The sequence below is a fragment of the Amblyomma americanum genome, chromosome 8, assembly GCF_052857255.1.
Source record: "Amblyomma americanum isolate KBUSLIRL-KWMA chromosome 8, ASM5285725v1, whole genome shotgun sequence".
NCBI lineage: Eukaryota > Metazoa > Arthropoda > Arachnida > Ixodida > Ixodidae > Amblyomma > Amblyomma americanum.
The window spans coordinates 34,004,786-34,031,506 of NC_135504.1; the positions used below are offsets into that span (position 1 = coordinate 34,004,786).

The following is a 26,721-nucleotide window of genomic DNA, read 5'->3' on the forward strand; positions in this document are numbered from 1 at the left end:
TGTTATGGCATCTGATTAAGCTCATTCATTGTTCTGTTGCCGCGTGCTATTTTACAGCGCAGCTGTTATAGACAGTTTTAGCTGTGCGTACGCAACGGCTTAGCGTACGCAAGGAGTTTGCTCGCCCGCTTCGGAATAAATACACGTCGCCGCTGGATTCTCCGAAGCAATATCTCGCTCAAATGGTAGCGGTTCGCTTTTATTTCGCCTACTCTTGCCCACACGTAGCAGTATAAGCGATAACTAACCCCTGTTTTTCAGATAATTTGGCTATTTTCAAGCTCCTAGGCCTAACTAAATGCAGTGTGTTTTCCTCGTAGCAACGACGCCTGGCGAAGCAGTTTTCTAGCTTTTAGCCAGTTCTTACATTTTCTTCGGTTTGCATAGTTTTTATTCTTGGAACAAAAAAGGGGTCCCAATGCACTCACACTAGTTATCAGTAATCACGGATGAAATTTTCTTCAACCGAGCGTTGATGTGCTTTGACGTCTTGTCACTAGATGGCGCTACGTGCGCCTGAAGCGTAACGCGCGCAGCGCCGTAGCGCTTTGCGTACGCAAGGACTTGCGTACGCACAGCTAAAACTGTCTAATGGCCCGTCTGCGGACTTAGCGGCGTCTCTGGTGTGGCCGTAACTGATCACGTGACAACCTTTTACACGTGCCTTGCGCGCTCTTCTGAGCAGTTCTGGGGAGAGGTGCCGTAGCAGCCATGCAGCAGGTGGACACCTAGACTGTGCCGTGAAGGAAGGGGTGACAGGGACACAATTATGATACCCGATAACGCGTAATTACAGCGTATTTGTTTAAAACTCACAGCCCTATTGCCGAAGCGGAAGCGCTGCTCCGATTCTGACAATACCCAGCTGTGATAGCCGCTTCAATACTCAACTCTGCATAGAAAAATGTAATGAAGAACAAAACTTCTTCATTCTAACGCAAAGATCACACACAACAGCTGCGGTGTCCTAATGCGCTTTTTTTTCTACAGTGTATATTTTAAAGAAGTTCTTTTTTTATCCTAGGCATGCGAATTTGCCTCCATCATAAGTCTGTCAGCATTCAGAACTGTCTTATACCCCGCAATGAAGCGACCATGGTTTTAGTGCATTAAAGTCCCGCCCAGAATTACCAACTCTAAGGGCTGCATTACTTCGGTGCTTTTATACGACTGCACAATACTTTTTTTTTCGGGCGGCTTTGTCATAACTATCTTAAGCCTGCGTATACCAGATATTACGAGGATAATGTTGAAACAGTAACCTGAAAGAAACTTCTAGAGCTTCTTGTACCTATGGTTTTTTTTAGTATAGTGCTAAGCGTGATTTCTCAAGAATTAAGAGTTCTGGGAAGTAGGCATGCATATCCCGCATGAAACAACCGTAGTTGTTTCACGCTTACCTGTTGTCCTTATAAGTCAGCACTTGCGTAGTTCTGTTCTATCTTTGGACGTCGTCGTTCAGCCCTTTTTTATGCGCACGTAAGGAAACGAACCCTGGTGGACGTGAGTGCGCACATAGGTCCACAGCTCCGTGAAGTTGTTTAGTTGGCAGGAGCACACAGTACTAATTCGCTGATCATTATGAGCTTCTTTTCCAGAATCGTATTTTGACTGTTTTTATGGAGGAAAAACGCTAAGGCGCCCGTGTGCTGTGCGATGTCAGTGCACGTTAAAGATCCCCAGGTGGTCGAAATTATTCCGGAGCCCTCCACTACGGCACCTCTTCTTCCTTTCTTCTTTCACTCCCTCCTTTATCCCTTCCCTTACGGCGCGGTTCAGGTGTCCAACTATCCCTTCCCTTACGGCGCGGTTCAGGTGTCCAACGATATATGAGACAGATACTGCGCCATTTCCTTTCCCCCCCAAAAAAACAATTAAAAATGAATGCAGCTTATGACTATATTGGCCGTTTTCTAATGTGGTTCAAGATAAGCCTATGATTTGCTTATTACATGTGACAGAAGCATCCTGTCTCGAGCACAAGACACTTCACATGAACACAAAAAAAATGTAATTGTGTCATTACTATTCGTGTTCGCTCCATAAACGGCCTTTCAAACCTTTTGAGCATTGCAGGTAAACAACTTCCGACTGCCAATATACCAATGCTTTTTCCACCCAGGCAACTATTTTACACTTTAGGCGTGACTAAAAAAAAAACAGCGAATTTCGCAAAGTCCCATCTTCCACAGCAGCTTCTCCCCAGACACTTGTACGTGTGGTATGGAAAATAAACGCCAGCGCTGAACAGTGTCTATGTCCTAGTGTTTCGCTGGCTCGTAATCATATAGTAACAAGAGCGAAGATTTCGGGAGAAAAATGCGCCTACGACCGTGTGATACTACTACTGTCGAGAACTGTTCTATGTGCTGTCTTCACGATACACATAATGTAAGTGCTACTCTAACAGCTGCCCAGGAATGGTGTCCAGCACTACCGCGATTTCATGAAGACTGTCCAAACCTGCTTTTGCCAACCTAACCTCGTGGATGCATTCGTGGTGCATGCGTTCGTGCGTGCGTTCGTGCGTGCGTAATGTCAAAACCATAATCTTCGTACTCCCTTACTGTAAAAAAAAAACTACTGAATATCGGGAAGCTTCAGGTTTAAGGGAGAGAGGTGAGTACAAATGGAACATGGATGAGATATAATGTGTTAAAAGCTAGAGGCCAATTTTTACTTGTGTGGCTGAGTAATGGATGCGGTCAGTCTACGCCCGGCTTATAGCACGACTGGGTTCAGCTCACATGTTTCCGGACTCATGATTTCACACCTTACGAGACACCTTGCCCTCTTACTTTTCTGCTCGCAGTGTACGTAGATTGGGAGCGTTTCCGAAGAAGTTGTTCTTATAGAAGGAGTACGGCTTCACGTCATGATAACAATATGAATTTAATTGGCGCTCTGTTATGCACTCTTCGACGACATGATCATGGCACACCCCGAGCAGACAACAAAGAGGCGGCCACGGGCACATGCTATCGTTCTCCATTTGTCTCTCCCTGTCTCCCTCGCCCGTCGTTTCTCTCCTACGCGAAAGACTTGCAGTGCCGCTGTCATTTGACATCAGAAAACCCCCACGTGCTTTGGGTGCAACTTGTAATGTCATAAGTGGACAAGCTTGACATACATGAGTGAAACTGAAGCAGATGCCGAGGAGTAATAAACGTTCAGAGATGACAACATTACGCAAAAATGCATGGTAACTCGATACTGGTAAATTAAAAGTAGTGGCTATTTTATCATAGGCACAAAACGTTCAACACAACACTAAGGCCTGTGTTAAAAAGGTAGGATGACTTCCCTTCTGACAAAAAAACTCAATGATTCAATAACCTCATACAGGTTTTGCCATTCATGTATACAGCTATCATAAAATATCATGAATTTAGCACATTTTATGATATAAGTATGATACGTATGTGATATTTTACGATAAAGCTTGTATGTGGTTATTTCATAATACAGATTTTTTCAGTATGGTTTGACGTGTCTAATCAGATATCACTAGCATGCGAAAAGAAGCCAGTTTGGTGGAGCAAGGAGGTAGTATAAAAGCTGCATGTCGACCCCTCAAATTTGCTCTTTTTGAATCCTCCGTATCAAATTTCTGAACTGCTTGATATTCTAGTGCGCTTCTGAAGCTATACAGAGGTTCCGTGAATCGCTGCACAGACTGGCTGCTGAAGTGCTAGAAGGGCGCGATTTCGTGGGCAGAGCACGTTTCGAGAGTGTTTACAAATGTAGCCCATAAAGGGTATTTCAGCAGCGCTTTAAAGGATTCTGTCCGCATCATCCATCCATGCACGTTGCCTCCCACTCGTGTCATCGCTCTAGTGGTTGGGTTTAACTCTCGTCTGCTGGGTCGCAGGGTGACCGCAAGAAGAGCACGGAGGCTTTGAAGGACACTGCTGACACAGAGGCAGACGGCAATAAAAAGTGCGCCTCACAGGACGCTGAAGATGACCCAAAGGACAACATCATGAAGGGTACGCCTTGGTGATTTTATTCCGATAGCCATAGAAGCCTCGTCGGAAATAAAATTTGTCGTCGGAAGCTAAATTTATTTATTTATTTATTTATTTATTTATTTATTTATTTATTTATATATTTATACTGCTAATCCCATTTGAGATTGTTGCAGGAGGGCAAAATAGGGTTAGTAATAACAGTTCAAAAATACATCATTTTTGTGAAGATCGAAAAATAGACAACTAATAGTAAGGGTAAAGCAAAGGCACTGTAATTAACTATGGAAATACAACCAAAAATACAACAACGCAGAATAGCAATACAACGAACTGTATCGTAACCATATCGAAACAAGGCAAATTAATCTCACAATAGGCGTCATGGCATAAGTTACACCGCAATAGTTACGAAAACAACACCGGTAGTCTGTGTATACCTGTACAAAGTTAACATTAAAAAGGCACACAGAATAGGAAGCAATATTAGCAACACAGAAAACACACACAGAAAAATATTTCCCAATTAAGTACCGAGCTCTCGATAGCAGCGCTGAACTTTCCTAACGATGAGCTGCTAGTTATTGAACGGTTTAGACTGTTCCATTCACGAGTGGCAAACGGAAAAAAATGAGTATTTGATGCAGTCAGTATGAAAAGGTTACTCGTTAAGTGTATTAGAATGTTTGGGACGCGTCGATCTTGCTTTAGAAATGGAAATATATTTAGTAACGTCAAGTTTTAATTGCTGGTGGATTAGTTGATACATCATCTTGTGTCTCGCGAGTTTACTACGTATTTGGAGTGTTTGTACCCCCTCACGTTTCATTATTTCTGTTGGTGAGTCAGTTGTTTGGTATTTGTTAAATATAAATCTGACAGCTTCTCATTGAACTGCTTCGAGTTTGGCAATATTTTGATTAGTATGAGGGAACCAAACGACGTTACCATATTCTAAGACAGCTGATTGGCTGTGGGAAAGTGACGTCATCAGACATGAGCATTCCCACTGGCTGCATGGAAGTGACGCCTCTTCCGGTGAAGTCATCAACAGCAGCTTATGCTAGCTCATTGCCAATATATAATGAAATTACGTGTCCTTGTGAATGTTTAAGTATGGGTGGGTTCAGCGGTGGCACTTCGAAATGGAAGCCTAAAGTTGTCAAAGCTTGTGTTACAGTTATTATTTGAGCGCGTAAACGGGTAGCTTACCTACAAAAGGAAAAAACTGATGTAGTGAAAAATCTATTAGCCGACTATCAAAAAACTGCATGAAAGCACTTACAATCCATTAGTCGTGCCAACTGAAATACGCTCCTTATGGCTTTGCTGCTTGGCTGTGAAGAAAGTGTCCCGACGGTCGAAATCCATTTGCGGTAAGTCACAACTAAGGCTTCCATTTCTTTGGCACAAGCGAATGTATATAAAAACACTATAAAGATGAGAAAGCTCGAAACATCTACTGGACGTGTACATGACATCGGGTTGTTCATAACTGCTACTTTTACGGTTTTTCCTGCTCTATCTGCTCGTGATATCTATGGACGCCGCAGAAACCTCCTGACTCAAATAATATATTTCGTTTCATGTCATGCCTTTTATTTCTCAATTAAAATATCAAACTTATTCGAATAAGATGCTGTTTCATAACCCAATCCAGTCAAGTCAGCGTAGAAATATAGCATGCGCTGCAGCTCCATGCATGAAAAAAAAATATCACAAAGCCAGGCATATTTGTGTGATATGTTCCCACATGAGCATGAGAGTTCTGATTAGCAGAAAAAGAGCTGACAAGAGTAAATCAGAAGTGCATAGAGGTTAATTAATGATGATGTCAGAAGCCAAAATGTGAGGTTAGGCAGGGTTGACATACTGACGGACTGTGCATTTCAGAGACGCGGATGTTGTCCCAGCCAGCAGCGTGCGGTTGCAGAACAGAAGGGATGGACGAGCCGGGACCTTTACCCTACGTACCACCCATCATCACACGAACAGCAGCCACTCCTCAGGTACGCCATCCCTCGCAGAAGCGTTTCCTTTTGTCCAGCTGTTTAAAGATCCCCAGGTGGTCGAAATTATGCCGGAGCCCTCCACTACGGCACCTCTTTCTCCCTTTCTTCTTTCACTCCCTCCTTTATCCCTTCCCTTATGGCGCGGTTCAGATGTCGAAATTATGCTAGAGCCCTCCACTACGGCACCTCTTTCCCCCTTTCTTCTTTCACTCCCTCCGTTATCCTTTCCCTTACGGCGCGGTTCAGGCGTCGAAATTATGCCGGGCCCTCCACTACGGCACCTCTTTCTCCCTTTCTTCTTTCACTCCCTCGTTTATCCCTTCCCTTATGGCGCGGTTCAGGTGTCGAAATTATGCCGGGCCCTCCACTACGGCACCTCTTTCTCCCTTTCTTCTTTCACTCCCTCGTTTATCCCTTCCCTTATGGCGCGGTTCAGGTGTCGAAATTATGCCGGGCCCTCTACTACGGCACCTCTTTCTCCCTCTCTTCTTTCCCTCCCTCCGTTATCCTTTCCCTTACGGCGCGGTTCAGGTGTCGAAATTATGCCGGGCCCTCCACTACGGCACCTCTTTCTCCCTTTCTTCTTTCACTCCCTCGTTTATCCTTTCCCTTACGGCGCGGTTCAGGTGTCGAAATTATGCCGGGCCCTCCACTACGGCACCTCTTTCTCCCTTTCTTCTTTCACTCCCTCGTTTATCCCTTCCCTTATGGCGTGGTTCAGGTGTCGAAATTATGCCGGGCCCTCCACTACGGCACCTCTTTCTCCCTCTCTTCTTTCCCTCCCTCCGTTATCCTTTCCCTTACGGCGCGGTTCAGGTGTCGAAATTATTCCGGGCCCTCCACTACGCCACCTCTTTCTCCCTTTCTTCTTTCACTCCCTCCTTTATCCCTTCCCTTACGGCGTGGTTCAGGTTTCCAACGATATATGAGACATATACTGCGCCATTTTCTTTCCCCAAAACCAACCAACCAATCTGCGCCATTTTCTTTCCCCAAAACCAACCAACCAACCAATGTCCAGATGTTTAACATTTATAGCTAGTACACCTTAGTCTCATCGGAACTGTGCAGTAACAAGAAACGCACATTCCACATAAAGCAACAACGTCTGAAAACAGTGACAGCCATGGGACCCACAACAGTACCTTTAAAATATTCTCAATGAACCCGCTTCATCAGTGACAGTAAGAGCATATCCTCATTCCAATATGAGCAGAGATATCCCTGTGGTTGTTGGCAAGCTTACGCAATTCTTAACCATGTGTAGGTGTCAGATCAGTTGAATATACAAAAACCTACTCTAAAACGTAATTACACAGCCAGTTATTTGCAGTCAGCACCTGTGCACACAAAAGCTAGCTTCATTGTGACCTACGATGCAAATTGTTGCTTGCAGGTTCAGCTTCTATGCTGTCAAAAATGTTTGCCGGGCACTCCAAACACTCTAATTATTTTCTGTCTGAGCGAGAAAATTAAGGTCACTACACATGACTATCGCCAAGTTGACGCCATACTTATAATGAATGTCATGGACAACAGGGAACAGCACCAGAGTTCCAGAACCAGACTGTTTGTTTTAAGAGACATTTAGTGTCATTGCACTAGCAACCCAACCCATGTAACCCAAGCAAGACGCACCAGTTTCATGTTTGCCCACATGGCGTCGTACTTGTTTCTTTGCTCTTTTGTCCTTGTCCCATCGCACAGTCTTAACTTCCCTTGATTGTCTGGAAATCAAAGCTGCAGCCTAGAGCTGCGCAGCAGCAGGGCACAGCTTCTGAGACTGCTGAGTGGGTGAAAAAATTGTTGATGCTTTCTCCCAGGGCTCCCCGAGTGCAACCCTGGAGCTGCCCACACGAGAATTCGGCAACCGACTGTCCCCACTCACAGCGTTGCACGTTTTGCCATCGTCGTCTTCTCACTCATCAGAAACATCTGGACGAGTCACGGTACATGTCGTTACTGCACTTTTTCTAGAGTTGACACATTAGCACCTCTGGGTGTCGTTGTTGTGCACTTATTTTCTGTCGCAACACGTACCCAGCAAAATGTTCTAGCTAGCTCTGAGATTCGCTGGAAAAATTATGCGTGCCACAGTTTCTTCAGTGTTGCGCAGCACGCACAGCGGCTACTGCAGTTGTCTAACATGAGGCCGGTGCTTGTAATACCTCTTGCTGCATTTTTTGCACAGCACACTTTTGTGTGGACGGTCTTTTCGTTTGCCTAGTAGGCAAATCAAGCAACTGCGAGAAACATATGCGCACTGTTTTATTATAGCAAAATATCATAAAAAAGTAATAAAGAACGTATCGTGCGTGTAAAAAAACAAAGGCATGTATGCATCCACTGCGTTTTGAAATTGTGCATTCATGTGCATATCGCTCAACGTTTTTTTTATTTGTGAGCATCTCCGTAAGCGGAAAAACATAAATGCCTTAAATAGAAAAGACTACGCGCTTAGTTGTTCACTCAATGATACCGCTGTACGGTGTTTAATTTGTTTTAACATGACGTCATCATCGCAGAGGCTGTCTGTAGAACTCAGTGAGACAAACAGCAAAGCTGGTCTACTCTAAAGCTGTACAAACTGTCTGCAAACGGCAAAGCTGATGATAGACACCTTTAGAGTACCGTGTACCGTGTTGCCGTTACCGGTACCGGAGTACCGAGAGCCCGCGCGCAGTCAATGAGTACGCGCAAATCGCCTTGACGGCACCAAATGGCGCCAGGCACCCGGCAGCTTAGCGTAACCTCGATGCCAGCTCCGGGTGGAGACAACTTAAGCGACGCCGCCATATTGAATCCCAACTGGCCTCTCCCGTGTACCGCGAAATGCTCGACTGGTAGCCCAGTGTAGCTCTGCAAAAGGCCGTTCAAGTTAAAGCACTTTGAAGCGCGCCGAGAGCATGAACGGCGCCGCTACAAACGCTAGCGCCGCTGAACCCGTGTGATTCAATATGGCGGCGCCGCTGAAGTCTCCACTCCGGCGGCGCTGGCATCGAGGCACCCTAGGCCGCTGTAGACACCCTACATGCCGACATGTAGGCTCCCTAGGCAGCTGCGTCCGCGATTGCCGCACCCGGACCAATGAACGCGTACGGACAGGCGGTGGGCGGGCTCCCGGTATTCCCGTAACGATAACGCTAACGCGGTACACTGTACGGTAAAGGTGTCTGCGTTGGTCTTCGTTTGTAGGGAGTTACTCGTGCTGCTTGAAGCAGTTCCAACTTCAACTTCCAAGCACCGAATTTTACACAGCCCTTGTATCTTTCCCGTCAGCCCTCTCCGGCTCCGACGCCGCAGCTTTCCCGCTCCCCGAGCAATCGCAGCTCGTCTAGCAGGGCGGCCGCCACAGGGGGCGCTGGAGCGGCTCTGCTGCCCGTGCCGCGACAGGCCAGCGCCTTTGTTCGCAACGACGTGCCGAGTCCTAGCAACGGGCGCCGCAGAAGGCGCAGTTGTGTCAGTCCAGCCCCGCCCCTGGCACGAAGGGTAAGCGACGGCTAAGCGCATGCGCAGAGACAGGGAGGCACTTGTAGCAGAGAAATATTTGCGCCTGAACTTGCATATTGTTTTCTCATACGAAAAGCCTTTACTGAACTACAACTTCATTGCACTGCTGAAACGAAGTACAGGATAATAAATACATTATATCTTATAAGATAAAATGCAGCTGCAAAAATCTTTAACGCACAACGAGCAGCTGGGATGATCACTGGTGTACTTGCCAATTTATACTGCCATTAGCTTTTGGCAACGGCAGTCCAAACGAACCGGTCAGCAAAATGAGGCTGTACAGAGATGTACAGTCAGAATACTCAACAGCGTTGCTTCGGGACAGCACCGTCATTAGGTCGTTGAATGTTCTATCACATGTTTTCTTTTATTTCCAGGGAAGGTTCATTTAGCTGTTTTGAAACTTCAACTGCTTACGTCTTTTTTTTGTAATGATACATTTAGCAGTTTATGTGTTAAAGCCTGTATTGAACAATGAAGTCCACCCCTTCAAGGTCTGCATAAGGATGGTTCTACTCCATTACATATGTGTGCATCTTTTTGTAATGATACATTAAGCAGCTTATGTGTGAAAGCCTGTACAGAACAATGAAGTCCAAACCTTCAAGGTTGCACAAACATGTTTCTACACCATTACATTTGTGTAAAGATATGCAATTTCATGCAAGTGCAAGTGTTTAAAATATGTTCTAGTGTAAGCTGCAACATAAGTACGTACCCTGCGCGCGTACTTGTTAAATTGGCTTTTTAATGAAACTTAAACTTGGCTTTCGAGAGAGTTCAGAAAACTGCTAGTTTTTGAGCACAGAAACTTCAAAGGAACATTAGAGTAATGTGTTATTATTACGAGTTTATCTGACTGGAGCTGCATTGCCTGCTGGTGAAGGTCTTCCTTTATCTTCTTGGCTGCGTGCCTTTGTTTGTTTTTTGTATGTCCATTTCTGCTGCTGCATGATATTGAGCGGCTTTGTGAAATGTAAGTCTTGTTTTGCTCATGTCTTTAAGCAGTGATCAGCTCTGAGTCGCAGCTCTTGGTGTCAACCTGTGCAGACGCTTTGCATGGGTGTGCGTGGTTCCGCCATGCCTGCACAGTTCTTCTGATACCAGGGGCTGCCACACTACTGCAGTAACCACGTGACGTTGTCACATTGAACAAACTAAAGTCTCTTGCGGCTGGCTAGTAGGCCCGGCTGTTTGCATTTCACTTTATTGCTGACCTCCACGAAGGACCAATAAGGAAATGGCGCAGTATCTGTTTCATATATCGTTGGACACCTGAACCGCGCCGTAAGGGAAGGGTAAAGGAGGGAGTGAAAGAAGAAAGGAAGAGAGAGGTGCCGTAGTGGAGGGCTCCGGAATAATTTTGACCGCCTGGGGATCTTTAACGTGCACTGACATCGCACAGCACACGGGACCAACTCACTGTTTTCGCTTGCAGGACAAGAATCATGTTACTGAGTGGCACTGAGTCACACAACCAATAGCTAGTCTGGGGCGCTTTAATTCATCACGTGACGCAGTGCCTTTGGTCACGTGATTCTCAGTCCATAGACGGAAACAGAAATATGGTCCTCGTGTTAATCCACGTATCAATAGTCCTTCAAGGCCCTCTGATGGATTAGTCCATTATTGGCCTACTGCTTAAGGTGGTAGGGTCAATAAACCTCAAACATTTGCGAGCAACGTGGTTACTTCAGCAGTGCACCATATCCGCCATGGCTGTGTCTTGCGGCGCAACTTTGAATTCTGTGTATGCCTTGCATGTGTGCCTTGTGTATTTTTTCCACCTTTGCCTTCTTTTCTGTTTTCTCGAGCTCTTCCTTATGTTTGCGACACAAGCACAACGCTAGTGGCGCCACTGAGTCAGGCTGTTAAGACTCGTGTAAGCACCAACAAATGTTCGCCACAAGTGCAAGCGATCAAAAAAAACGACTCCCTCACTAGAACTCCCCCTAGTGTATTCATTTTTCCCAATTACAAATTCATTCCTTTCAAACATCAGTCACTCAGAAAATCATGTTTTCCAAAACAGTAGACAACTCCGATAAAACGGGCACAATTCGTATCTTCAGTAACTTCAACGATCTACCTCTTCCTTCATCTCATTGTCATTTTATTGCTCTGTTCGAACTCTTTCTATGCATAAAGCTGACAGGCTTTACGATGCTTTTAGAGATGAGGGCAACATAACGATCCTAGCGACTCCACGTTTTGGCAAGAAATAAAAGTAGAACAGTAGCAAAATTCCGTGCGGTTTATTGCTTTGCTACATAAGCAGGGCCCGTGGATCTTACTGACGGCAATGTTCACCACTTTATATAACTGAGTCGAAGCTTTAACTCGGCTATACCGATGAGATCAGCACGACAACTGCACAAAGTAATCATGCTCACAGCACTCCGGGTGCTTCTCACATGCTTCACTCATGCTTTAACCATGATCCACTCATACCTCACCAATGCTTCACTGAGCGCAACACCCAACGCTTACACTGTTCATTAATGTATGTCCACAGCAAATTTTTGCATTTGGTCTGCGCTCATTTTTCTGCTTGTCTTTTGGCTGTGTGCATTTTCAAATGTCGTCTTTTCTCTCTCTCTCTTTTTTGATGTGATGTGCTTGGAGCCTCTTTGTGCTCCTATCACAAAGACGCTTGGAGTTCTGTGAACCCGTGAGTGTATCAGGCAGGCAGTTCACGCTCTGTCATGTGCATGGCTGTGCCCATCATTTCGCTTTGCTTTTTTGCTCCAGCTCTTGAATCCTATTTTTTATTTTGCTTTTTCTTACACTAAACGGCGAATCCTAGCGGCAAGAACAAGATCTCGCAACGCCTGCCTCTGGCATAGGTGGTCTTGGAAGAATCTTCGCGCTGCCTTTTTTAATGCCGTTTACAGCATCTTGGCGTTTTCAGAGCGAGGTAATGCGATAACCAAGAGAAACAAGCTTACTAACTCTCGCACGTAACAAGGCCCGTATTCCGACTTTCGTCGTTTTTGAAACGGTCGTTTTCGGCGACACCCGATTGGTCGAAATGCCGGAAGAGGATGCAGCGGCTCGGATGCAGCGAAAAGTGTCAAAGAAACCCGTAGGTGACGTCGCACACCTAGCGCACGCTCCCATAGAAGATGCTCAAGGAGCTCAATGAGATAAATAGCCAACATAGCGGTGTGCTCTGAAGCGGAATCTCTCGCTTTGGAATGAACTCGTCGGTGTTACTGCGTTTTTCGGCACGTCAACTCGCTATAAGTTAGGTACACGGCTTTCGCTTCCAGTAACAAATTTTATGGACGATAAACTTGGCCTGTCTTTTTTTTTTTCGTTGGACAACTGGGCAGCTCTTAGGCCTAAAAAAGAACAATGTTTTGTTGCAGAAATTGTTCACTTTATGAAAACCAGACGGCGCCACTATAACTGGAGGCGCCAATGAGCATGCGTGCGCTTCTGGCCATGGTTAATCACTGAAAACGTCGTTTGCGAACACTTCCCACGGCTTCATGAATAGAAACACAGCATGAAATTTTTAGTTCATACCTCTCATTTATTTATTGCAGGAAAAAAAAAACCCATCGGCGGCATCTTGTGGTTCTTACAGTGCCTGCATAAAAGGAGTGCAAAACCCAAATTGCCGTCTGCACACATGTCCGATCGCAGCAGCAACTTACGTTTAGCGACGTTGCAGACGGGAAGTCGTCACGGCGACTTGCTGGCTCAGCACAGCAGCAAGCTTGCATTGCGTAGCGAGTGAGTGCATGCCACAAATCCTTTCCGATCCTTTCCCCCTCGAGCTATATGACAAATGCCGTGTTGTGCAAAAAAGCTAGCTGCCTGTTTACCACCGGCGATCGGCGGCTGCTGCGTCCGCCATCTGTCACTGCAAGCCGTGCTTAGTTGCGCACATTAATTGTTAGTGCGGAAGCATTATTCCCATGCGTCAGCCCCGAGGAAGATCTTGCGATGTTTGTATGCTTGCGGTGTTTGCGGGCTTGTGCAAAATTAAACAGATAAATAAAAATAAACGATATAAACATTCGTGAGTGGGATTTGATCCCGCAGCGGCGCGAACAGATCAGCTTCGCTGGCCACTGCACGAGAGCACTAGAATATCACCGCGGGGTTTTTTTTCTTGATTTCATGAAAATAGTACCGAAAAGAAAAATGTAAACATGCTTACGCCGCAAAAAACCAGGCCACCATACCCCTGCATGACCCCTCCTTCCAAAAAATCAAAAGTCTGGGAGGCACACACTTACATCTAGATAGGGGAGCCAGCTAGGCGGCTCTTGCGGGGCAGCATATACTCCCCGCACCAAAGCGCATTGTTCACGAAACAAAGATTTCGACGACCATGGTGACTCGGCGTGGCGGTCCATCATGTGGCTCCTCCAGACTAAATAGTCCCAGCAACATAAATAGATCATATGGCACACCACAGTTTTTCTCCACAGGCAAAAACGGATACTGTAGGGTGTGATATCAATGTCCTTCTTAATTGTTCGTTGTAATATGTCCCAGAAGAACACAGCATCATTGCACAGAATAAAACAGTAATCAATGGTCTCTGATGTTTTGCGCAGGCGGTAATTCACCGTTCATGGCACAAACATCTCCTTGGCATGAAGCCATGCCCTCACAGGCGGCGTCGATGTGTGCAGTTAAAAGAAGAACTTGTTTTGCAGCAGAGGGAATGCACATTCGCATAACACGTTTCAAAACACTGGCGTCAAGGAACTCGAAAAAAAAGTTGCCGATACAACGGTACAGGAAACAGATACTGCCTGATAAGTACCTGAGTCATCTGCCTTCTGGAGAGGCTATACAAGTAGTCTAAAGAAAAGCGCACAGTGAGGAAGTTGAAGGTGTCAGCAACTTCCGTAGGGAATCCCCATTAAGGCCCCTCACGAGTGTGTCCAGTCGCAGCCGAACACGTCTCGTGTTGAAATGCAACACACTCTCACGCTGTTCATTGCACAACGTCTGCTTCATCAACTAATACTACCATAAAACTAATATTCGCGCTTTGAGCTATGTGGCGGTAGTGACAGAGGGATGGGCGTTGTGTGCGTTTGGTGTGAACAACGTTGTGGCAGAAACACAACACTAGAGCAATACGCGTTGGCAACATTGCTGCAAAAACGCGGCACTGGAATATAAGCCGCCGGAGTGCATTTGGTAAATTAGCACTGACGGTGAAAAAATTGAACACGCACACAACTGGCCCCCTGGGTCAGTGGACACCTCAATCAGGCTTTCAGGTACGTGGCGCTGGTGTCCACCCGCAATACATTGTGCTTTCGCAACAATATTTCGTGCTTAGCAATGCTAAACAGCCAGCCATTTTTTTGTGTAGCTCTGGCAAATTTACGGTGCACGGAAGAGTATCTGAAATATTCTTTGCATTTATTGAAGTCCACTGGGTGAATGAAGTGCCTTTTTATTACCCATTTACTTTGGCATTTGATGCGCAGCTAAAAATGCGGCTATTTTTTTCTTTTTCCGTGTTATTTTTATTGGCAAGGAGCAACAGTGGTGCTGGGCGTCTCTCTGCGTAGACGCTGCGTGCTGGGCGTCTCGCTGCGTCTCGCTGGGCGTCTCGCTGGAACGTAGGGGCATCTTGCTACCACTCATAGTCGCAACTGAACTGACATCCGCTTCCGGTGTTTCGACCAATCGGTAGTGGCTGAAAACGACGTTAACTCGGAATAGGGGTCCAGCTTGCAATGCCCGGACAGAGACACTCGTGCGCATGTTTGCACGTTACAAATGCTACTTGCTTATCATGGTCATAATTTAAGCTGATACAGGTGTAGCCGACTGAGATAGTTTGTGATAGAATTGTGCGAGCAGAGGTAATGAGTTTCGTACAGGCGATATGTCTTGAAACTTCGGCATGATCAATACAAACAGAAGCGTTGCAGAAACTCTATCTTAAGTAGCAGTACTATTAATAAACCAGAAGGCTACAAACGCTTAATTAACGCTTATAACACTCGGCATAAGGATTATAAGCGTGTTTGCATTGTGTGCACAGCAGATGCATGTTAACTTCTGAAATATACTCTGATCTGTACTGATGTACATAACAGACCAGTCACAGTGGCAAGGCGAGATCCTTTTTAATCGCATTTTTCAACGAAAAGATTTGCACAATATCAAGTATAACGTATTATGCGGGCATATGTTTCGCTGTGTGCATTCTTGCTTTCATTTGTGCATTAAAAATCATTTTAAAATCCGGTATATATGTACTCTTCTATAGCAATCTGTAACCGTCTACAGGTTTGTGCAATAAACAAAAATCGACGTTTTCTTCATAGGCAAACTGGTCAAACGTCTCATGCTCAAAATAAAACAATGCAGATCCGAGTTATCATTGGTAACCCTCCCTATAAAATAACGCCACCAGAGTTCTGCAGGGCAACCTCGTTATGTGTCTTTTTTATTGTGTTAAGGCTGTGTTAGACATGTCTTCTATCTTTGTTTCTTTTTAACAGCATTTTTCCGCCTTTGTTAGACGGAGTTCATAAAGCTAGCTCCAACAAAACTGAAGACACACGTTACCTGTGAGGTAGGATGATTACCATTCGTGTAACGTTTACAAGTTGTTGGATGTCATGCTTTCCTCCGCAGCTTAGGCAACAAATGCGACTTGGTGGTCAGGGCGATGCCTTGACACCTTTTCTGCTGTAGTCCTAGTTTCTTGCTGCTTAAGCTCCTTCGCATTAACCAGACTGTAGAATTAGAGCTCGGAATCTTATCATCCTTCATCTACCCATCAACAAAGCCTTCTCATCACGTATGCGCGGGAGAGTTCAAGCTTGCGACAGATGGAAGCTCTACGTTGGAAGAGTGCAGACAACTGAGCGGCGCCACTGGCGTTGTGCGCACGCGTCCCTACTCCCCTCCTGTAGGGTTCCCCTCCGCCGTCGCCTCCCGGCAGTCCCCTAATCAAACTCCACCGCCAGGGAAGCGGGGCAGCGAACGGTGGACGCCGTCGGTCTTCGGCAGACTCCGACACAGACTCGTTGCTGGAGGTCGAACTGCCTGGGTCCCAGGACACGTCGTGTCTGCTGGCCGCCTCGCCACCGCTCAACAATGTGACCGTCAGTCAGAAGTGAGTTGGAACGCGCTGCTTTCACTTATTCGTAGCTAACTGATGGCGTATACACGTTTTCCTTTATGGCGAGTGGTCATATCTCCTTAAGCAACATTGAAGTGGATCAATGCAATGCTTTTGCTCAGTGTTAACTGAAGAGTTGGGCACGTGAATTCCTCCTGTTTCAGCGTTGCCATTGTGAGCCTGAAGTGACCTATGAGACTGAGTTCACATTTGTTTAATTAGCGGATGCTGAACGCATTTTATGAATGCGAAAGCATTTCTAGGCTGTGTCGGTGGGGTCGTGTCACCAAAACGTGTCCGCAGCGATTGTGACGTTCTCAGGAGAGATAGCATGAAACAAATGGTTGTGATCGATGGAGGATGATGCGGAAAGAAATTGATGTCAGTAGGATGTTTAGTTAATTAATTAGAGCCAATAATGTCAAAAACGTCGAAATCGCGCGGACGTCGATATAGTGAGTGGACGGTAAAACAGCCGCGGATGGCAAAATAGTGTAAAAATAGGCAAAGAAGTGAAAATAAACTTTGAAATGAATTTAGATGTTTTCGATGAGTGATAATTAACGAGACAAAAATGTTGATCGGCATAGATTAATTAGTTAATTAGAAACAAAATTCAATCGACGGTTGAATAGGCTGGACCGGTATATAGTAAGTGAACGGAAAAGCAACCATGGCACCAAACTTGAAAGCCCAAAATGAGTGATTGAGATGAAAAGAGTGTATAATCATAGTAAAACTGGTTAATGAGGTTAAGTAATTACGGAAATGGGAAAAAAATCAAGAATTGAGTCGACGAGAAAGCAACGATGGCGCCAAATTTGAAAGGCGACAAGTGTCGAGGAGGCGTCGACGCTTTTGCATTCCTCCAATGCGAGTAGCCGCAGTAATCTCTAATTTCTTCTCAGATAGCGAAGGCAATCAAATGGACCTCCAAAGGAGCCAATCAACTGAATAGCACTGCAACGTCTTTAACGTTGCTTCAAGCTGTAACAATGTTCCCGTCGCATGAAAGTGTACCTGTTGCTAAATATTCCCGCATGAGACTAGTTGGACGTCAAAACACTTTAAGAAACCCCAGGTTGAAATCAATCCGGCGCCTTCTGCTACGTCGTTCCTTATCTCCATCGGTACGTTAAGCCTCTCATACCTCATACCACTGTCAGTTTGAAACAAATACGGGCATCTGGCGCCTGTAACAAGTTTTCCTGCATTCAAGATACTTCGTAAGCAAAAATAATTTCCAGTATGTAGACAAGTAGGTATGATGCTGACCATGTGCACCACAGTGAAAAGTGCCGATGTCTCAGCGGGGAGCTGTACTTTTCATTAGTTCAGTCAAAATGTAGTCTGGCACCTTCATTCAAAAACATGTCCGCAAAGAGTAGCAAAGTGCAAGGGCTAAAATCTCCATAGCTAAAATTGAAGACTGGGTAGTGCGGTCAATGAAGCCATCTAGTTTGCGTCAAACTTAAGAAAAAATAATGTATGTGTCTCACTTTTTCTCAGACAAGAGCTGGAAACAGGTACTATAGTCGGATACAACTCAAGAAAGAACCGGTTTTCCCTCTCAAATGATGTCTGTGTCTCAGTTTTTTTAATACAAGAGTTGGAAACGGGTACTATAGTCGGATACAACTCAAGAGGGAACCGGTTTTCGTCCTCAAAGGATGTTTGTGTCACTTTTTCTCAGACAAGAGCTGGAAACAGGTTCTATAGTCGGATGCAACTCAAGAGGGAACCGGTTTTCCCTCTCAAAGGATGTTTGTGTCTCACTTTTTCTCAGACAAGAGCTGGAAACGGTACTATAGTCGGATACAACTCAAGAGAGAACCGGTTTTCCCTCTCAAAGGATGTTTGTGTCTCAGTTTTTTCATACAAGAGTTGGAAACGGGTACTATAGTCGGATACAACTCAAGAGGGAACCGGTTTTCGCCCTCAAAGGATGTTTGTGTCTCACTTTTTCTCAGACAAGAGCTGGAAACAGGTTCTATAGTCGGATGCAACTCAAGAGGGAACCGGTTTTCCCTCTCAAAGGATGTTTGTGTCTCACTTTTTCTCAGACAAGAGCTGGAAACAGGTACTATAGTCGGATACAACTCAGGAGGGAACCGGTTTTCGCCCTCAAAGAATGTTCGTGTCTCACTTTTTTCTCAGACAAGAGCTGGAAACAGGTACTATAGTCGGATACAACTCAACAGAGAACCGGTTTTCCCCCTCAAAGGATCCGCTTCCAGCCAATGACGCCGGCCGGTTCTCATGAGCCCGCAAGAGTGACAATGTAGGGAGCGGCGTGAGAATATTCATGCAGGGAACTATCCCCGACCACGGAATGAGGGGACAATCCCCTTTCGTCTGTCGCTCGCTGCATTGTCACGCTTGCAGGCTCTTGAGTATCGGCAGACGCCATTGGCTGGAAGTGAGTCATTTGACGGGAAAAAGCAGCTTCGTTCTTAAGTTGTATCCGACTATACAGGATTTGTTTTGTTCTTATGGCTCTTATGTTCTTATGTTCTTAATTTATAAAATCCAGGTTTGGCATAGTGCGTTTGTACTCTCTCTAGTAACCAGCGGTGACTAATTATTAATGATGCATGTTGATATTTTATTCATCGACCAAAAGGTGTCGCGCAGCGCCTTTCGTAATGTAGAAAAAGGCTTAGTGCCTTGTCCGTATGCGCAGCGGTGGTGGCAGTGCATCGGCCTCTGACCACAGTCACTGCAACGGCGGTGTGCTTCCCGGCCTGAACAACACGAACGGTGCCTCCCTAAACAGCAACAACAACAACCACCACCACGGCAACAACAGCGCCCACCGAGCCAAGCGCCCAAACGTCCTCACCAAGCAGAACAACATGGCGGCGGTGGCCGGCTGCACGGGCTCGTCGCCACGGAACCACGACACTGCTGACGAGAGAGCAGAGGCGGCGGCCTACCTGGCTCAGTCGCCCACCCTCATTGCTGGTGATTCTGGTGCACGGCCGACGTACGTGCCCCTGAGTCGGCAGAACTCGCTCCAGAGTCAACACGGAGGTGAGTGAGTGTAGTTGTTCATAGACGCCTTTAGCATACTATGTACGCTGTTAGCACGGAGGAAGGAAAGAACTCAGGAGAGGAGGTTACGTCATGTTCTTGGAACCCGACTCCCCCTGCCCCCTACTCCTACTTTGCCTCCTTAGCCGCCGTCTCAGTGCGCTTGCGCATGCGCAGCAGACAATACAGCAGACGACGCCGCTGCGCCTAGCTTAACTATTGGCTGCGCCGGCGGCCGAAGTCTCCCAGTAGTCCGTGTGAAAGAGCGTGACTTCCGGCACATTTTTTGGCGTGCAGCTCGGATAGCGAGGGCCTCTACTATACTCCGTTTCATACATCAGGTGCAACGCTGTGAAAGGTACGGAAGTAGTCCGTACGGAAAAATAGAGGCGTGTTACTCCGCGCTTGTTCTGTAGCCGAGTGGTCCAAGGCACGAAAAAGCGACGGCTTGTCGTTAACAGGAAGAGTGCATTTAATCAAGATGATGACAAATGTGTGATGTATTAAGCCTGCAGGCAAAGCTCTTAGTATGTTTCGCTCGCCACAAAAAGCGCACTACTTTTTGGTCGCGGATGCAGGCAGCGCAAACAAGAACGCTAGCTTTTTCAACGTTGCGCCTGATGTACGAAACGAAGTATAAGTTTTCCTTCTTCCATGCTTGTTACCGTTACCGGAGTACCGGGAGCCCGCGCCAGTCAGTGCGCATGCGCAAATCGCTTTGAGGACGCCAGATGGCGCCAGGTAACCGGTAGCCGCAGGCTCGCCTGCCGTATCGGGACCAATCAACACGTGCGGACTGGCGGTGGGCGGGCTCTCGGTTCTCCGGGGACAGTAACGGTAACACGGTACCGCTAAAGGTGTCTTGCAACATTCATAGCGTGCAAGAAGTGAGGACAAATTAGAGCTCATACGCAGAACACAATGCCAGCCGTTCGGAATAATGTTCTCGACATTGTTTCTTTCTTATTATATACGTTGCTGCTGATTTTGAAGCAAGTATGTCACTCCGGTTATTAATAACAGGAGCAGATCAATGCTTTACAAAAATTTCGTCTGTACTTCATCTGTGTGTCTGTGATAAAAGCCTAACGATTCGTATTCATTCCATAATGGCTGTCTTTTTGTTCAAATACGAGGAGCTAGCTGGGTTTTTTTAATGTTCCATGCGAATAAGACATGAGAAGAAACACGCTATTCTGAGCGTTGCTCAGCCAGAATGTCGGACTCTCTTTGGTACCTTTTCAAAAGAGAGCTGAAAGTATGGCCCCACTTTTCTGTAATTAAGGCACTGCCTTTAAGGGCCAATAATAAGCAGAGTTGTTGAAGAACAAGTGATCAGTGTATTTTTCAACACGAAAGCATAAGCACATGGGAGCTCTGTCACTTTTTTAGGGTCAGAAGGCATTGTCTGAGGCTTTGAGTTACTCAGCAAGAAAAAGTGAACAAGAACCGAGAACAAAAACCGTGGCACATAAGTTAAAGTTCTCAAACTAAGTTATTGCTTTTTACATTCCTGTAGAAGCTGGCGTATACAGGAGCGCGATATATGAAGAGGTAAAAGACTTCAAAGCTTGAAGAAATACGCGAATAACACGATTTTCTTTACGCAGGTTGCAAACACGTATATAGAGACGTATCTTCACAGGTATCTACAGGGACAAAATTGTTCAGATCGGTGATGGAACTTCAGCCTTTATAAAGAGCCTGTTTTCTACCATTTGTATGAAGCCGAAGGCAAAGTATATGAACTCTGGTAATGGTTATTGCTATTACTCTGTGAGGGACCATTTATATTCGCAAGCACATAATAAACAAATATTTGGCTTGCGTTGGTTTGCACCACCTTGTCTGGTGGTCATGTTGAAAACACGAATTCATTATTGGATATCTTGATATTTTTCGCACCATCAAAAAAGCAACATTAGAAAGTAATTTTTGAAATAAAAAAGTACTTAAGCCCTGTGTTCTTGCTCTGTGGTCATCTACGAATGCATCGGTTTTACTTTTATAATAATTGTAGGGGTGTGTTTATTCGGTGAACCCCGATGATTCCAGCCGCTCAGGGGAGACTCGCAGCGAAGCGTCAGGCGTGGCGAAAGAGCAAGGCAGCGAACAACTTCTTCGTCCTTGAGAGCGGCAGCACGCGACGCATGTCAGTGGTTATATCGATGAAGATTACCACACTACATAATAATAAATGGTTTTGGGGGAAAGGAAATGGCGCAGTATCTGTCTCATATATCGTTGGACACCTGAACCGCGCCGTGACGGAAGGGATAAAGGAGGGAGTGAAAGGAAGAACGAAGTGCCGTAGTGGTGGGCTCCGGAATAATTTCGACCACCTGGAGATCTTTAACGTGCACTGACATCGCACAGCACACAGGCGTTTTAGCGTTTTTCCTCCATAAAAAACAGAGCCGCCGCGGTCGGGTTCGAACCCGGGAACTCCGGATCAGTAGTCGAGCGCCATAACCACTGAGCCACCGCGGCGGGTGTTTTACTTTGTTTGTATGGCTTTTTGGTTGCACATATGTATGAGAGACAGGTGCCTATCGACAGGACCATAATAATAATAATAATTGGTTTTTGGGGAAAGGAAATGGCGCAGTATCTGTCTCGTATATCGCTGGACACCTGAACCGCGCCGTAAGGGGAGGGGTAAGGAAGGGAGTGAAAGAATAAAGGAAGGGAGAGGTGCCGTAGTGGAGGGCTCCGGAATAATTTCGACCACCTGGGGATCTTTAACGTGCGCTGACATCGCACGTTAAAGATCCCCAGGTGGTCGAAATTATTCCGGAGCCCTCCACTACGGCACCTCTCTCTTCCTATATTCTTTCACTCCCTTCCTTATCCCTCCCCTTACGGCGCGGTTCAGGTGTCCAGCGATATACGAGACAGATACTGCGCCATTTCCTTTCCCCAAGGAAATATTAGTAGCGTTTTCATGCCTGCTACGTTACGCTGCGTCAGATATTAAACACGGAATGTAAGCAAGTTCTGTGTGGTTCCAGGGGGCGGCGCCAGCGTCTTGGCCAGCCGGCATAACTCGCTGAGCAGTTCGGGGATCTGCTACGCCGATACCAGGCACAATTCGCTCCTCGTCAAGCCTAGCGGCAAGAAGATCGGCACCGAGGCAGGCGCCGTGCTACACGTCAAAGTGGACAACGCAGCAGCGGCTGCAGCCACTCTTGTCTACGGCGAGCGCGTCGTTCACGTGCCCAAGGTCGGTGCCCTGTGTGGCTCCTCTTATAGTCATAAAGCGTATGGGATTTGCATGGCTACCATGCCATGGTAAGCTTGGTATGACCTCCGCTCATACCATGCTGGCCATTCAGTATGCACTGCATTCAGCATGGTTCGCTCATCGGATAAATTCGCTAGATATGCCGCTTTTGGTCGCTCCATTCATCAATTCTCCTTATACATTCCCATACCCAACAGTTCTGGACAGAAGCATTTTTAAGCGAGAAACCGTTTATGAACGCAATTTTTTTCATGTAAGGTCAGATTTCACATTACAGTCAATATATCCGCAGATCACCCGACAGAAGTCTTGCATTTCATTTTGTATTAACGTTTTTGCTACCGTCAAAAGCGTTCCATATTGGTTTTCTATGGCAGTCCTAACTGTTCGAAGCGAGCGATGGAAGCACTTTGAAGGAAAGATTTTGCTACATATCACAAGTATGGGCCATTACCTTCAATATTTCCATAACGGTGTCTTACAGTTTTTCAATTCTCAAAATTTTTGTCCGAGAATGCTGGACATGCTCCGAGTATAGGGATGCTTAAATGGCAACAGCACTCAAACGCTGTTAGAACATGTAAGATACATAATGTAGATGAAATACCTTACAAGCCATAACTGTGAAGAGTTCACCACACTTAACTGGCCCACCATAGTATTCGTATATTTGTAACAAACCTTAGCAATTTTTTTACTCAGCATCGTATTTGAAACTTGCGAGATTCAGCTAGGTAACATGAAGTGTCATTTCGTAGCCAGTGTCCAATGTTGCAGGGGCCCGGTTAAACATTGTTTATGTGCAGCTCTGCTGGTACTTCGAGCCTCAGTGGTGGAGATGGTGCTTCGAAAATCGTCAGGACTACGCACTGTTTCTGTTCCCACCGGACAGCAAGTAAGTCACCCGCAGGTAGTCACAACCTCGTGGTGCCGTGACTGCTTTCTGTTGCCTGCATTATGTGTGACTGTGTTTTTGAAACAGAATATTCACTCGTAATTTGTTCGCTTCATTCTTAGCCTCAGTGTCATAATGCGCTTTTCTTTAGATATTTATTTGCTGAATACCACAATAATGTTTATGGGCGAGTAAAAGTGCCCTGCGGATTTAAATAACGGCGTAAGCTTTTTTTGCGAATATTACTTTGTGTGGGGGATTCTACGTAGTCGTCTAACGAAGAAAAATGTACAACTGAGAATGTACAGCAAAATGCAACTTAATGCTGTGCGGGTGCAATACGTAATAACAAATGATATCGAGAAGCGCTCTTCTTTCTTTCTAATCGCAAAGCATCTCGGTGTCGTGGCAAAGCATTAAAGGGCAGAGTGTCTGTGCTATTTGTGCTATTTCTAAAAACCTCCCTCCCCAAGGGAGTAAATCAGATACACCGTAATGATGGAGTAAATAAAAGCCAAATATGGACGAGCGCTAAGGACAAATGATTTACTCCCATCGGGGATTGTTTTTGTTAACAGTGTTGGCCTGCAGGCGGCTTGCGTTAAATCGGACAAAGTTGGACACTAAAAATCAGTTCTAATAAGGCGAATTATCGTTTACGTAACGGTTGTGAAAATGTGTGTCAGAGCTATTTTATGCTTCTGTACCCATGCTGCCCACAAAAGGAATGGCTTAACCAAGCTTAGTTGGAAGGCACTGCAGTCAGGCAGACCAAGTCTAAAATAAAGAAGGTGTTTCGGGACCCTCATGAGCTCCAAGTTCACAGGAGACAGTCGAGAAGAAAAAAAAGCTATATTTTCTGTTGGTTCAAGCTGTGCCCCATTTTTATCCCTCTGTCTCTTCAGGCTTGAAATAGTTCATCCCGCTCATGCTGTGCTTCGTAATCATTTCCAGGGTGCGCGTGTACTGCAACCGACTGACGGACGGCCGGTGGTTCGACTACACGGTGCTAGTGTTCATTGCGCTCAACTGCATCACACTGGCCATGGAACGGCCCAACATTCCCCCGCGCAGCCTCGAGCGGGAGCTGCTCATAGCCGCTAACTACACCTTCACTGTCGTCTTTGCCTTCGAGATGCTTGTCAAGGTGAGCTAAGTCTATCGTCTCTGTTTCACTGTGGACCAGTAAATCATTCGCCCTCTAGTAGTTTCACAGCAGTTCGCTTGGCGGCGCCTTATCTCCTCGCCTTTCCTTGTCTGAGCTGTCAAGGCTTTTAGAGAAGAACATGATTCATGATTTCTTTAGACAAGGAAACAGGTCATGGTTGGTACGCCACAGCTAGCAACGCATGCCCTTGCGCTCTTCGTCAAGTTTCTCAGGGTACTGCAGGTCTATTTTTAGCAAGTTCAAAAACATGACAGTGTCGTACCGTACGATTTTACCTGTCCGAAAATTCATCAGAGCAGTCTCAGGGGCGCGCTTTCAGTTGGACACTGTTGTTTACTCTGCTTGCAAAGCTGCAGATTCGTTTGAAGCTATTTATCTTTTTCTGCCACAGTTGTTATCTTCCTTGCAGTTTAACAAAGTGCGCTTTCAACCAAACTATAGTTGGCCGCCTTCTCGCCTCCACTGCTGCCTGCCCTTTCAGCTAAACTATAAATGATACCCTACTGAAAAATGTATGTAGGTTTGTATGGGTCAGCAAATAGGATTATGGCGCATTTGGTTTGGCTTTATAGGATGAACGTCCCAAAGCGGCTCAGTCTATGAGGGATGCCGTAGTGGAGGGCTCCGGATAATTTCGACCACCTGGGTTTCTTAACGAGCACTAACAACGCACAGTACACAGACCATTCACATTTTTCCTCCATCGAAGTGCTACCGTAGAGGGCGGGTTCGAACCCACGACTTGCATGCACTGTGTGATGTAAGTGCACGGTAATTAACCACGGCTAATCGAAGTTATACGGAGCCCTCCACTAAGGAGTCTCTCAAAGGCTGAATCGCTTTGGAAGCTTCATCCTATAATGTTAAACGAAATGTGCCATAATCCTATTTGCCGACCTATTCAAACATGTACACATTTTTCAATGGGGTATTTAGGCAGATTAGGCATAACAATCACGTTAGACATAGAAGAGTAACAAGGAGAGCATTCAGATCCTGGCACTTCATCACCGTTCCCCCTCTTCCGAGCAGGTGATTGCCAAGGGCCTCTGGTACGGGGACAAGGCGTACTTCAAGAGCGGCTGGAACAAGATGGACGGAGTGCTGGTCACCATCTCCCTCGTCGACTTCCTCCTTACCTTCGTTGCCGACGGAAGCCCCCGCATATTTGGCATCCTTCGCGTCTTCAGGCTGCTCCGCTCACTCAGACCCCTCAGGTAATCAAGCGTGCCATCCGTAAACACTTCGAAATGAAGGCCGTAGCTAGACCGCGCGGGACAGTGCTTAACCATGTTCGGATTGCCATTGCTCTCACTGCCCAGGGTCATCAACCGTGCACCGGGCCTCAAGCTGGTGGTGCAGACCCTCATGTCCTCCCTGAGGCCCATCGGAAACATTGTCCTTATCTGCTGCACATTCTTCATCATCTTCGGAATCCTTGGAGTCCAGGTACAGCATCAGGTTGTCCACTGAGACAGTGATGGTTTACCTGAACTTGTTGATTTGTTTTGCCTTCTTGATTTGGTTGGCTTAACTATGCTGCACGTGTACATTACTTTATTGTGTCATAGTAGTCATTTTATCTTTTATATTCGATAACTCCGCAAATGAGGTCGCCATTGGTGTAATGAGGAGGCCATTGCGTTCGGCTCAGTATGTCATGGTAGAAATCCTCACGTTCGTCTAATGGCCAAAGAGTAATTCAAATAGACCTGAGCCACAAAGGACTTTCGTGTCGACGATCGAGCACTCTTCAGTATCCAGTTGACCG

The 26,721-nt window shown here is 46.1% G+C and overlaps 1 protein-coding gene across 1 annotated transcript in view; it reads left to right on the plus strand.

Moving 5' to 3' along the window:
• Window positions 1–26,721, plus strand: part of LOC144101283 (voltage-dependent T-type calcium channel subunit alpha-1G-like) — a 91,847-nt gene that overhangs the window by 43,976 nt on the left and 21,150 nt on the right. Inside the window, exons 15-25 of the mRNA XM_077634380.1 lie at window positions 3,872–3,989; window positions 5,862–5,977; window positions 7,804–7,929; window positions 9,260–9,469; window positions 16,402–16,604; window positions 19,294–19,643; window positions 22,655–22,866; window positions 23,694–23,782; window positions 24,737–24,929; window positions 25,983–26,167; window positions 26,273–26,399. Of these exons, the coding sequence (XP_077490506.1) occupies window positions 3,872–3,989; window positions 5,862–5,977; window positions 7,804–7,929; window positions 9,260–9,469; window positions 16,402–16,604; window positions 19,294–19,643; window positions 22,655–22,866; window positions 23,694–23,782; window positions 24,737–24,929; window positions 25,983–26,167; window positions 26,273–26,399 (1,929 nt within the window). The remainder of the gene's footprint in view (window positions 1–3,871; window positions 3,990–5,861; window positions 5,978–7,803; window positions 7,930–9,259; window positions 9,470–16,401; window positions 16,605–19,293; window positions 19,644–22,654; window positions 22,867–23,693; window positions 23,783–24,736; window positions 24,930–25,982; window positions 26,168–26,272; window positions 26,400–26,721) is intronic.